The following is a 14,595-nucleotide window of genomic DNA, read 5'->3' on the forward strand; positions in this document are numbered from 1 at the left end:
TGGGTTACTTAAGTGCGACTCTGATGTAAATATAATGAGGACAACTGAAATAGCTCAGAAGCATTTCATTTAAGAGCTGATTTCTAGCCATTCTCCTTTTTTTCCCCTCTTTTCTTTTTTGATAATAACCAAATCCACTGGGAAAGTATGACGCTTCAGCATGTCAAATAGGACATGTCTACGTAGCTATGCCAGCGATGTATAGTGCTAGACAGAACAATTAATATTTTTCCATTCGGTGGCAGATTGTACAATACATCTGTGTATTCACCTTTTGACATTCATATAACAGTGACCTTCACACCGAGTCAGCCAATTTGTAAGTAAATCGAGACGGGATCATCATTATTTCAGTCGTCATACTTTCTGTAATATTTTTGTTTGGTGGTCTGCCGTGAGATTTTTATCATGTAAAATGGGTGATTTGGCTCAATAAACAACGGGAAACACCGCTCTCAACTCATTCTGCTCCAGTCAGATAAGTCAGGCACTAATTCTTCTCTCCGTACAGAAAATAATTACACAGCTAAATTGACCTTAACGCTAAAACAAGGACCAATAGATGAAGTTTTCATTGTTTAGCCTCAATTCCCTTTCGCATCATCTAATAGTGAAATAGCTTTTTTTCCAGCTAGCTGAATGGTTTTAAATAATGCTTACCATGTCACCCTTGGCCCCATTCTGTCCCTGTGGGAACAGTAAAATTAGGATTAAGACCCTTTCAGTGTAATATAACTTGTGAACATTCAGTTCTCCATGCCTTGTATCAATTTAACAGTTTGGTTTGCAGGACCAAAACTTTGACCATCATAGCTTTTTTCAAACATCCCCAGAACAGAAATGGCATTTATATCTTTAGTCTTAATTCTGCTATTTTTCACTATGGGACCTTGGTTTCTTAGTATATACAGTAAGGGAGACTCGGGGCAACTCACATGCTTGCCATCCAGCCCAATTGGACCCTGTAATAAAAGAAGAAGACACTTTCCATCAAAAAATAAAAGTGCAGTGCAAAATATGAAATGAATAAAATGTATGTTTAGCAAAAAAGTGTGTGGTTTGTCAATGCCTAGTCCTGCTGATGAAATATTAGTGATGAATGACATGCATTGTGGAAGAAGGTTAACTGAGTAAAATATCTTCAAATCACTTTCACACAATTGATCTTGTTCTATTGAAACTCTTTTTGACTGTGTCGATGTGTGTGTGTGTGTGTGTGTTTTTTTTTTTTTTACTTACTGGAAACCCTGGAAATCCTCTTGTCCCAGGTTGGCCCTAAAGAGAAAAATAAAAAGTTGGTCTTCTAAATTACAAGGAAGAGCTGTTTCCATGGAAGTATAAAAATGGAACCAGGAGAAGCCTTCTAACTAACGAACAATTCTCATTGTATTAAGGTTTGGAATACGTGCCAACCACGGCTAAATTGTGTAACTTACGAATGGATATCGAGTAAGAGAAAAGGGTCCATATCAAGTCAAACTCCCTGCAAACATTAAACATACCCAGCCATTAGTCACCGGTAATATTCTCACTCCGCTGGCTCCCGATCAAACAGCGCATTGACAATAAAATTATTCTCGATACATTCAAGGCCATCTCGCGCCTTCATACTGTATCGCTCTGATGTCCTCCACATCATTCAAGTCCACTCCAACTCTTAGGTGCGCTTCGTCCATCACCCTCATCATTCCTCCAGCCCGACAGCCCACCATGAGGTCCAGAGTCTGCAGCCGCTCAGCGCGTCTACTCTGGAACTTCCTCCCCTCCTCACATTAGGAACATGGACTCTTTGTCCAGTTTTAAAACTAGCTTGAAAACTCTCCTTTTTAGACAGGCCTATTCACTGTGATTGTTATTTTTACTGTCTATTTTGAATTGCATATTTCTGCGTTTTGATTTTGACTCTCCGGTACGGTGACCTTGAGTGTCCCGAAAGGCGCCTTTCAATATAATTTATTATTATTATTATTATTATTATTATTACAGACAGCATACAGCTTACAGACAGCATATCCTTTAATGAAAAAGTTGGACATGCTCTGTGATTTTATTTTATTTTATTATTTTTTTTATTTTTTTATTTTTTTATTTTTTTTCAAATAATACATACAAGGTCCAGACTTGTCAGTCAGATTCATTTCAAACTGTTATGGAAAGTCAATTTAGCGTTTAAACTGTGCACTTGCCTAAGTTGTCAGTCCCTCATGTTATCCTCATCCCTGTGGTAAACCACCTTCTAAGTGTAACTGGATGTCTGACCCTCTATGTTTTGGACTTGGCGCCTACTGTGAGGCACTCCCTCCATGGACTGTTATTCATTAGGGATGCCTATTACCATCAAGGAAGAGTGGGCACACAAAGATATAGACTGTAATAAGCACAAATGACAAAAACAGATGGCTGTTCTCCTTAAGGTGGCTTTGCCTTTTGGTTTTGCGCCGAAGTAGAGAAAAGGTTAATGTCATTATTACCATATACAATGCCTAAAAATGAACATACAGTTCATTGTAAAATAATTGAATGTTAACAGTAATATTGAATTTGAGCAGAGGTCTGGGAAAACTGACATTGACCTCTGATTGGTCTCATTGCTGCTTTGCCTCATTTGAATCATGGCCAAATTACACATTCAAATCTCCTGAAAAATTCTGTTTCCACACAGTCTATAATTACATACAATCATTTTATCATTAGCAGGCCATTCACCCAGTTTTGACTAAAGAACCCAGCCCAGCCAACATAAACCTGGGTTCCATAACCCTGATGCCAGGATATACAGTACAAGGGCCTTAGATTGTCAAGGTAAAGCAATACAACTTTCCAAGGCTGTTCCTGTTTCTGTCTGATGTGATATGTACACATTTACTGGCTGGACTGTAAGGCATTCAAGAATCATCCATCCATCCATTTTCTACAGCGCTTATCCTCACTCGGTTCGCAGGTATGTTGGAGCCTATCCCAGCTAACTCTGGGCAGGACGCGAGGTACACCCTGAACTGGTTGCCTACTGGCAACCAGTTCAGGGTACATATAAACAAACAACCATTCACACTCTTATCTATGGGCAATTCAGAGTCTTCAATTAACCTACCATGCATCTTTTTGGGATGTGCGAGGAAACCGGAGTACATTGAGAAAACCCACGCAGGCACTGGGAGAACATGCAAACTCCACACAGGCGAGGCCAGATTTGAACCCCGGTCCTCAGAACTGTGAGGCAGATGTGCTAACCAGTCAAGCACCGTGCCGCCCATTCAAGAATCATCCACCCCTCTATCCATCCAACCATCCATCCATCCATCCATCCATCCATTTTCGGAGCCACTTCTCCTCACTAGGGTCGTGGGCGTGCTGGAGCCTATCCCAGCTATCATCGGGCAGGAGGCGGGGTGCACCCTGAACTGGTTGCCAGCCATTCACAGGGCACATACAAACAAACAAGCATTCGCACTCACATACACACCTACGGGCAATTTAGAGTTGTCAGTTAACCTACCACGCATGTTTTTGGGATGTGGGAAAACTGGAGTGGCCAGAGAAAACCCATGCAGGCACGGGGAGAACATGCAAACTCCACACAGGCGGGGCCGGGGATTGAACCCCGGTCCTCAGAACTGTGAGGCAGACGCTCTAACCAGTCGGTCACCGTGCCGCCATTCAAGAATCAATAAATAGAAAATTATTTCTTTAAATATTGGTCCCGAGCCGTTGAGATCGGAAATCGGTCCAAAGTCAGAAAAAAAACAAGGATCAGATCGGACTGGATCTAAAATCTCTGCTTTTCCACTCTTATACAAGCGGTCCAGTCCATGCTCCGCTCCAGCACTTCTATCCAGCAGATCCCATGTGATCACAACAACAGGTTGGTAAGATGCCTACATTGTAGCAAGGAGTAAGAGTGAATGTTGCTTGCTTGAAGTCATTTATTGGCACTCCAGTTGAATTTTACTGTAAAACTAAACAGACATAAAAAAAATTACACCTATTGAACTACTCTACCATAAAGCCCCGACTGGTAGAGGGCTGCAGTGATGGTTGACTTTCTAGAACGTTCTCCCATCTCCCGACTGCATCTATGGAGCTCAGACACAGTGATCTTTGGGTTCTTCTTTACCTCTCTTACCAAGGCTCTTCTCCCCCAATTGCTCAGTTTGTCCGTACAGCCAGCTCTAGAAAGGGTTCTGGTCGTCCCAAACGTCTTCCATTTCAGGATTATGGAGGTCACTGTGCTCTTAGGAGCCTCAAGTGCAGCAGAATTTTTTTTTTTAACCAGGACCAGATCTTTGTCTTCCCACAATTCTGTCTCTGAGCTCTTCAGGCAATTCCTTTGACCTCATGATTCTCATTTGCTCTGAAATGCACTGTGCGCTGTAAGGTCTTTATATAGACAGGTGTGTGGATTTCCTAATCAAGTCCAATCAGTATAATAAAACACAGCTGGACTCCAATAAAGGTTTAGAACCATTTTAAGGATAATCAGAAGAAATGGACAGCAGCCGGGTTAAATATGAGTGTCACAGAAATACTTCAGTTTTTCTTTTTTAATAAATCAGCAAATCTTTCACCAATTACGTTTTTTTCTCTCTCAATATGGGGTGCTGTGTGTACATTACTGATGAAAAAATGAAATTAAATGATTTTAACAAATGGCTGGAATATAACAAAGAGTGACAAATTTAATGTGGTCTGAAAACTTTCCGTATCCACTGGAAACAGGCCAGTCAATCCCTACATGATGGTCATCTGATTGCATTGCCATTACATAATCACAACAAAACACGCATTTGCTTCCTCTGCATGCGAGCCGAAGCAACATCAGCCCTGTCCAATCACACGTGATATCAAGAGACCATTCTTTTCAATACGTCGCTTGATTTTTATTTATTTTTTCTGAACCTGAAACTATTTGTAGCATAACTCATATAAATTGTTGAAGCAAATACCAATGTGGACCAGCCACAGTTGAGTGAGATAAGATACTTACGGGTGGTCCTCTTGGTCCAATGATAGACAGACCTGGCTCTCCTGGGGCTCCCTGGAGGACAAAATACAGTTATACTCGAACTATGCTGTATACTATACTGTACACATTAAAATGCTTTACAATAGCTTAAGAGTCAGTAAATATATCAATCGACATGATGGCATATATCTGTTTATTAAAGTTGTGTGAACCCTGCTCAAAATGTATGAAAATATGAAGTGTGTCTATTCTTTGGAGCTAAAAGACTGCCACTTTCATTGTATTTTTCTTTCACCTGTTTGGATTTGTAAATGGTCTGCACTTACTGGTACACAGCACTTTATCTACACTATCACAGTGTCCAAAGCCTCACATTTACCCATAAATTCAGACATCAATGGGCAACTGCTGCTATGCAAAGCGCTGCCAGGTCCACTGGGGGCAAATTAGGGATCAGTGTCTTGCCCAAGGACACTTCAACATGTGGACAGTCGCAGTCGGTACTCGAACCAGGGACCCTTCCGTCACTGGACAACCCGCTCTACCTACTGAGCCACAGCCACCCAGTTGTCTACAAGTTCCAGCGATGCCTTTTTCAATACAAAATACAATACTGTAATACTGTCAAATCATGATCATCATAACAGGATTGAACTGCGTCTGGAGTTTCTCGAAATGTATCATCACTGAGAGGGTATCAAGATACATTTTGAATTGTCTTCGGTTATGGAGGTACACATACTGTACCTGTACTGAAATGGAATCCCCCCCCAAACTGTTACGATCCATCCATTTTCTAAACCGCTTGTTCACTGGAGCCTATCCCATCTGACTTTGAGCAAGAAGTGGAGTACACCCTGAGCTGGTGGCCAGTCAATCGTAAGGCACATAAAGTCTGACAATAATTCACACTCCCATTTACACCTATGGGCAATTTTTAGCCTTCACTTAACCAAACAGGAATGTGTATGGAATGTAGGAGAAACCCATGCAAGTACAGGGAGAACACAAAACGTTTCAAATAGAGATCAAACCCAGATCTTCTGACAATACGGCATACATGCTAATCACATTGCTGCCCAAAGTTGTTACCATAATGTTAAACCATCCATCCATCCATCAATTTTCCACATCGCTTCTCCTCACCATTGGCATGGGTAACTTACACATCTGTGAAGGCACCATTGATGCTGAAAGTTAGATACAGGTTTTGGAGAAACATATGCTGCCATCCAAGCAACGTCATGTCATGGACGCCTCTCTGCTTATTTCAGCAAGACAATGCCAAACCACATTTTGCACGTGTTACAACAGCGTCCGCTTTGTAGTAAAAGAGTGTTTTATGTTGCAGGCATAAAATTCAAAGTTAATGATTATTTGCTAAAAACATTACACGGATAAACAGTTTGAACAATAAATATCTTGTCTTTGTAGTGTATTCAATTAAATATAGGTTGAACATGATTTGCAAATCATTGTATTCTGTGTTTATTTATGTTTAACACAACGTCCCAACTTCATTGGAATTGGGGTTGTATTTTCTCCCAAAGGCAACCCTATTACAAGGTCATGCCTGATTATCATCCCTCAAATGTTAATCTCTTTATAGTACTCAGTAAACATCTAACATTTACTTTAGAGGCAAAAGGCAAAGGTAATGATGGAAAAATCTAAACAACTTTCTGTGACCACTTTAATTTTCCACAACTACCAGTAGCTGAGACCAGTGAAGCTGTACTGTACAGGCACACCTGTACAAAAGATTAGGTTACTTGTATTGCTGTTCCACTCTCTGATGTATGGAGTGAAATTAACAAGGCAAAGTCAGAATCGCATATAAAAGAAGAAACCACTTAGAGCAAGTACATCAGATTCAATCGACTCCCCATGGAATTATGAGTCCACAAAACTGCACATCTTTTTTCCTTTAAAATGAAAATGGATATAAAAAAGCTGAATGTCCGTCCAATGTCGGTATATAATGCTTTAAAAAAAATCCATAATGTGTGGTCATGTTTTTTCTCCAAGTCTGCTTTTTTTCCCCATGCATCACATCTTGCCCCAGCTAGTGGGAAAAAATGCTTTAGGTCTTCTGAGGAAGCACGGCCTGCCACAGGAGCTGCTGAGGCAGTTCTACACAGCGGTCATCGAGCCAGTCCTGTGTTCTTCCATCACAGTCTGGTTTGGTGCTGCTACAAAAAAGGACAAACTCCGACTGCAACGGACAATCAAAACTGCTGAAAAGATTGGCGGTACCCCCCTACCGACCCTTGAGGACTTGCACGCTGCCAGAACTAAGACAAGAGCGTGCAAAATCCTCTCAGACCCTCCACATTCCGGTCACCAGCTCCTTACCTCAGGTTGGCGCTACCGATCAATGCAAACCAGAACTAGCAGACATTCCAACAGCTTCTTCCCTCTTGCAATCAACTTCTTAAACAGCTAACCTACAATTCCATTCCAACATGCTGCCAATTTTTTTTTGTCTCGAGTTTGTTGTCACATTTCTGTCGGGCCAATTATGTATTACTCGTGCACTCACTTTAGTAGTGCAAAAATATTTTATTGATCATCAGAGTTTGAAAGAAGTTTTATTTGGACAATCGGGTGCCTGTGCCTACACACGTAAAACCACTTGTCTTCTCTTTTTTTTCAATACATTATAAAAGTCTGGTTTAATTGTCACAAAACCACAGACCTCTTGCAACAGTATGAATACAATGTGAGTATTTCATATCAGAGGAAATGAATATTAAGACCATTTTTTGGCTCGTCTCCAGCTCCATTAAAAAAGAAATAAGTTGTTTATAAGGTCACCTTTTGATTTGAGTAATAGACAAACACTGTTGGAAATGTAGTTTGTACAGTATAACAACTACACAAAAAAACAAAAACAAAGACAGACTCATCATGTAATGTTTTTTTGTTTTTTTGTTTTTTTACAGTCGCTCACCTGCACCTGGCTGACTTATTTTTGAAAAACAATAATGTATTTCCATCTATTGAAAAGCAAAAATTTGCAAACACTGTTTCATAAGGTGTCCTGTCGTAAACAAGTATTTAACTAGATTTCACACATGTAGTTATGGCAATGAAAGCGCCCTGATACTGCCAGTGTTTTACTTAAAACTGAAAATAAACTCCCAAAACTGCAAAAACCTGAAATCGAAAATAAAATAAGACTCATCACCTTCATGCATCTATCCATTCATCCATTTTCTTTACCGCTTATCCTCACTAGGGTCGCGGGCGTGCTGGAGCCTATCCCAGCTGACTCTGGGCGAGAGGCAGGGGTACACCCTGAACTGGTTGCCAGCCAATCGCAGGGCACATATAAACAAACAACCATTCACACTCACATTCACACCTACGGGCAATTTAGAGTTGTCAATTAACCCAGCATGCATGTTTTTGGGATGTGGGAGGAAACCGAAGTGCCCGGAGAAAATCCACACAAGCACGGGGAGAACATGCAAACTCCACACAGGCGAGGGCCGGGATTTGAATCTCAGTCCTCAGAACTGAGGCAGATCTCCTTACCAGTCATGCACCGTGCCGCTCATCACCTTGTTTTTAAACAATTTTAATTTGTTTCAAGCTCATTTTTACTTGAAATAAGAAGACAAAACGTTTGCCAGGGGAATACATATTTTTTATATATATACTGCACTGGTAATATTTTATTTTTGCATCTAATTTAAATTAGTTTTGACTGGATATAAAAAGATTTTGAGTTTTTGCGGGGCATGTAAAATTTTTTTTGCCCCATACTCCCCCCTCCCCCAAAAACTAAAATAATAATATATATATATATATATATATATATATATATATATATATATATATATATATATATATATATAAATATATATATATATATATATATATATATATATAAATTAAAAAAAATGTTTTACCGTAATGGTGAGTAGTATTCTCAATCATTTGGTTTTTCTGTTGTCCGTCAAAATATTGTTTGATATGAAAATAGTCTGTTGGGCACAAAATGTTGGGTGGGGACTGCTGTAATAATCCATTAAAAAAATAATAATCATTGTTTACCACATAGCCTCACGAGATTGAGCTGGAGCCGAGCCCAGTTGATTTTGGATGAAAGGTGAGGTACACTGAACTGGTCGCCAGCCAATCGCAGCATGTCCAATAATGCAAAAAAAAACAAAAACAAAAAAAAAACCCAACAACTATCTTTCATTATTTTAACTTTTTAAGATTTTGCTAACGAGAGACAGTAGAGAAAGCTGAACCTGCAGCAGACGGCAAGAGGTTAAATCAAGCGAGCAAATGACATGAAAATTTGACAGCCACAAAAATATCTAGTGGTCTAAACTTACCTTCTCCCCTGCTAGTCCTTTAAAGCCCTGGGATCAAACACAGCAGTCACATGCAAAAAAAGGTGTGAAGAGAGACACAGAAGAGAGAGGAACCAGTGTTAGAGACATGGACAGGGTTTGGGGCATGCACAAAAAAAAGAAAATAGGACTAGTAATGGAAGAAAAAGCTATTTGGGGGGGGGGGGGGATTCAGCATTTGGACTCCCCTAAAAGTGCTGAAAGCTTCCAATATGCTTTGAATCATTGAACTCAAGAATCATTTAAGAAAAATGGAAAATGTCCAGAGAATCATATGACAAAATGAGCACTTAGTGTATTTGGAAACTACAGTACTTCCAAACTTAGATTTGTTTTTTTTTCAAATTTTTTTCAAATTTTCAAATTGCGCGCTACTTGTTGGATACTGATTAATGCTAAAGGCTACCAGTTTGATCTCCACTGGTATTCATAATTCACGTATGTGAAAAAGACACTGATCCTGTGAACGATTTCTCACAATAATAACCAACAATGATTTAACAAGATGGAAAACAGATTCACATCAATATGACACACTTTATTTCTATAAAGCTATTTAATGTAAACACATTTTCAAAATTATGACTTCTACAACATAACATCAAAGTGAATATACTTTACACAACTTGGGCGACCTGAAAACACATTGAAACCACGCGAGTGACAATATTATGCCAAACTCGCTGCAGCAGTCACATTTACTTTGGTGGATGCTTTCATAATCCAAATCTTGTCAGTCGTGTCAAAATGAGTGTAGCACGTGACATACCGTACTAGATTTGTAATGAATAATAATAATAAATAATAATTCAGATTTGATTCACAGATTGTACATGTTACTTCTTAAAATGCGGTACTATATAACAACACCAATGGAGTAGTTTTAAGGTTGTTTATAAGACATAGCTAACGGTCAACCTTTACGTTAGCACAGAGTAAAATGCTCAACTTTTCTGTGATATCTGTACAAATCCATCTGTTGTACTCGTACAAAACAATATCCTGTATCCCTGCTTCTGAGAGATATTTCCTTTTATGGTTTAATGTACAACGCAACAACTTTTGAAGATTAGTAAACTCATCATGTTGCAACAGGAACCAAGAGGACCGAGCCTCGTTTGTCCGACACGACACGACTCGTCCGTGGCATGTCTTGATATCGATAGAGGTGCTTGCGACCAAGTAATGTCTCATTCTTAAATTGCACATATGTTTTGAAAATGTACAACAATACTCGAAATAAAAAAAACCTCCAATGTAGTGGAATGCTTTTTTTTTTTTTTTTTTTTTTTTGGATTAGCTGTAGATTGAAAACATTTGGGTTTGACATCAAAACATGAATATGAGAAAAGGGACCAAAACGTTCTGGTTTGATGTCTAGGTACTTATACCTGGATCGGATATACAATTTAGAAGATAGAACCTTTTGTTTGAAACAACCTCTTTTTAATGTGTGTAAACGTATTGAAACACGACACAGACAGGTGTCTTTTGTTCCCCAGAATGGAATTACCAAAAAGTACAGAGAAGAGCCTAAAAAGATCTGTGAGAGACTTTAGGGACTGATGAGAAAGAAAAAAAAAAAAAAGTCACGGAAAAGCTGAAGCTACACGAAGGAAAGAATCTGCTCATGATCCCGAACTCAAGCTCATCTGTGAACCTCAGTGGACGTAATGTCATGGCTTCATTTTACATGCTAAAGAGGAGACGAAAGGAAGAATCCCACCAAAGCAAATAACTGAAAGAGGCTGCAAAGAAAAACTCCTAAAAAGGCAATGCAAAAGTTTGCAACTGTAAATAAGTCACAGACTTGATGCAAGCAAAAGGATTGGCAACAAAACATGAAATCATATTCACTTCCCTCCATTTGAAGACGATCAGTTCAAACTTTTGCCCGACTAAAAATGCGGCGTTGCAGATACAGATGTAAATACCTGGACATAAAATCTGAAATGTTGATCTAATGTCTTGTATTCATCTTTTCTTGTCAAACCCAAATGTTTTCAGTCGCCATCAAAATACAGAAATTGGCCTCATTGTTCCAGTTCCAGAGTGTACAGACCCTTTGGAAAAAAATATTTATTTCCATAATTCCATTCAAAATGTGAAACTATCATAGATTATAGATTCAGGTCCTATAATTTAAACAATTTCAAGTATTTATTTGTTTATGTTTACATAATTTGGGTTTCCAGCTCATCAAACCCACAAAATCAGGAATTCCAAAAATTTGAATACTTTGAAGAAATCACCATTTCTCAGTTTTTGTAGGAAAAAAAATGAAAGGAATTAGGGTCACATTAAATCAATCAAAATGTGATACTTTCAAAACGATATGTTCATCTTCAATACTTGGTTGGGAAACCCTTTGCTTTAATCACTGCCTTGATGCGCCGTGGCATTGTAACCAGGGAGTTATGGAAGCCCAGATTTTCTTGATGCTTCCTGTCAGTTCTTCTTTGTTTTTGGGTCTGGTGCCCCTCATTTTCCTCTTGATAATACCCCATCGATTCTCAATGGGGTTTAGATCCGACGACTTGGCTGGCCAGTCAAACAGTGTGATGGCATGGGCATCAAACCAGGTTTTGGTGCTTCTGGCGGTAAGGGTAGGGGCCAGGTCCTGCTGAAAGATGTAATCTGCATTTTATGATGATTCTTCATAATGATTCCTTCTGCTGATAATCTACAGATTACACTGCCTGCATTGATCATTGCACCTCAAATCATGACTGATTGTGGACATTTCACACTGGACGTCAAGTGGCTTGGGTTCTGTTTGTTATCCTTTCTTCCTCCAAACCCTTGGACCTTGATTCCTGAATGAAAGGCACACTTTACTTTCATCGGAAATGAGGACCATGGACCACTGGCCAACAGTCCAATCCTTCTTCTCCTTGGCCTTGGCCACTTCTGGGCCTTCTCAGCCTTCTCAGGCTCAGAAGTGGCTTGACCCGAGGAACTCGACAGTTGTAGCCCATCTCCCGGATGCGTCTGTATGTGGTGGTTTTTGAAGCTGTGACTCCCGACTATTTCCACTCTTTCTGGATCTCTGCTAGATTCTTGAATCTTGTCCGCTTGATAATCCGCTGAAGCCCACGGTCCTCTCTTTTGCTGGTGCATCTTCTCCTGCCACATTTTGTCCTTACACTAAACTTTCCATTGATATCCTTGGACACAGCGCTCTGTGAACAGACCCTCCTTAGCTATGATCTTTTGTGGCTTACCCATCCTATGGAGGGTATCAATGATGGTCTTCTGGCCAGTGGTCAAGGCTACAGTCTTCCCCATATTGAACCCAACTGAGACAATTGAACCAAACTAAACAATTTAATGACACCCGGAGAAACCTGTACAGGTGCTTTGAGTTTAGTAGATGATCAGTGTGTGAAACTCACTTGAAAACATTTATGGCCTGTGAAATTTGGGATGATTTCTTTGCACTATTCTAATTTTTTGAATTCATCATTTCATGCGTTTTATGAGCTGGAAACTCGAATGATGTAAAAACAAACAAATAAATACTTCAAATTGCTTAAATTGTGGGCCCTGAATCTATAATCTATGAAAGTTTAACTTTCTGAATGGAATTCTGGAAATAAAGAAACTTTTCCATGATATTCAAATTCTTTTGGAAAGTGTCTATACGTATTACTCCTTCTCTATAAACCCATGTAACACATTTAATATAAATTCACATACAGTTTGACAAATCTCCTTTCAACTCTACATATCCTTGCGTCTGGGTCATTTGTGACTGTGACATTTGGTGCTGGGCAGTTTTTCGGGTGTGCTATTCCAAGTTCTAAATGCAATGTGGGCAGATTCAAAATGGGTTATGACAAACACCGTGGCGAAATAGCCAGCGTTAGTTTGACCCTTCCACTAAGATTTACAATTCCATCACTTCAAACTTCCTTTTACGCTTGGTAGTGCTCACGCAAATTTTTCATGGTGAAAGCGATCGGAGCTAACTAAAGTGCAAAAATAGAGCGGCCTCCGCCACTTTTATACCTGGTGCCAATTGCACCTCAATCTTTGTAGATCACGCGCAATGCGCCCACTAACAGTGCATATAATGTGTGAGAGTGAACACGCAATTTAGCACCTGCTTTTTGGGATCTTAGTAAATCAGGCCCATAGCGTATTATATCGTAATTCAATGCTGTTCTGGCGGCTTTAAACTACGTTGGCCGTTTAAAGGGTTTTTCAAAATGTTCCCGAAAACCTCCTTAACTCATTTCGCGCCTCACGTTTTTTACGTGAGTCACACTTTCATCTGATTCAGATTCGGTTTATTAACAGACGACAGGGCTTTACATGAGTCAAGAAAGGCTGAGCCACAAACCGTACAGCTAATTGAGAGAGATGTCAGTATAGATCTTTCTGTTACTGTACACTTCACACAAAGAAATCCAGGCAACTTTGAACTAGAATGAATGGATTTTACTGTAATTGTTTCACATACTGTATTTATCCATCCATTTTCTACACTGCTTATCCTCACTAGGTTCGCGGGTAGCCGGAACCTATCCCAGCTAACGGCGGGCGGGAGGCGGGGTACACCCTGAACTGGTTGCCAGCCAATCGCAGGACACATTGAAACAAAGAACCGTTCACACTCACATTCGCACCTAAGGACAATTTAGAGTCTTCAGTTAACCTACTGTGCATGTTTTTGGGATGTGGGAGGAAACCGGAGTACCCGGAGAAAACCCACCCAGGCACGGGGAGAACATGCAAACTCCATTCAGGCGAGGCCAGATTTGAACCTGCGCCCTCAGAACTGTGAGGCAGATGTGCTCACCAGTCGTGCACCATACTGTATTTAAAGAACAGCAAATTTCAATTGGAATGCAGAGACTGCTGGAACATAGGAATATATTACCCCCTGACTGCCACAAATCTTTGCATAGGTCATAGCGTAGTTACTGTCATGTAACGTACGACTGCAAATGAAGCACAGCCTTATTTGATTGATTTTAATCGCTGTACTAAAAATAACTAAAATAACTCACCATTCTTCCAGGAATCCCCATACTTCCTTTGTCACCCTGACCAATGCAAATTAAGAAGGAACATGGTTCAATATCAAAATTAGAGTGAACACAGACGTAGACTGTCTCAGAGATAACTTGACATTTGGACTTGCCAACTCATAATCTTTTTTAGGCCTCGTACGGACATTGGGTATTCCAGACCTAAATTAGTAAAAATAGTAATGTTTACATACTTTGTATTAGTACTTTTTGAGTTTGCATTAGT

The 14,595-nt window shown here is 39.8% G+C and overlaps 1 protein-coding gene across 1 annotated transcript in view; it reads right to left on the reverse strand.

Moving 5' to 3' along the window:
• Nucleotides 1–14,363, reverse strand: part of col13a1 (collagen, type XIII, alpha 1) — a 60,020-nt gene extending 45,657 nt beyond the window's left edge. Inside the window, exons 1-5 of the mRNA XM_061690089.1 lie at nt 14,349–14,363; nt 4,985–5,035; nt 1,240–1,275; nt 936–962; nt 661–687 (exon numbers count right to left, since the gene is read on the reverse strand). Coding sequence (XP_061546073.1) covers nt 661–687; nt 936–962; nt 1,240–1,275; nt 4,985–5,035; nt 14,349–14,351 — 144 coding nt within the window. The 5' untranslated portion in view covers nt 14,352–14,363. The remainder of the gene's footprint in view (nt 1–660; nt 688–935; nt 963–1,239; nt 1,276–4,984; nt 5,036–14,348) is intronic.
• Between the last annotated feature and the right edge of the window lie 232 nt (nt 14,364–14,595).

The sequence above is a fragment of the Phycodurus eques genome, chromosome 11 (genome assembly GCF_024500275.1).
Source record: "Phycodurus eques isolate BA_2022a chromosome 11, UOR_Pequ_1.1, whole genome shotgun sequence".
Taxonomy (NCBI): Eukaryota; Metazoa; Chordata; class Actinopteri; order Syngnathiformes; family Syngnathidae; genus Phycodurus; species Phycodurus eques.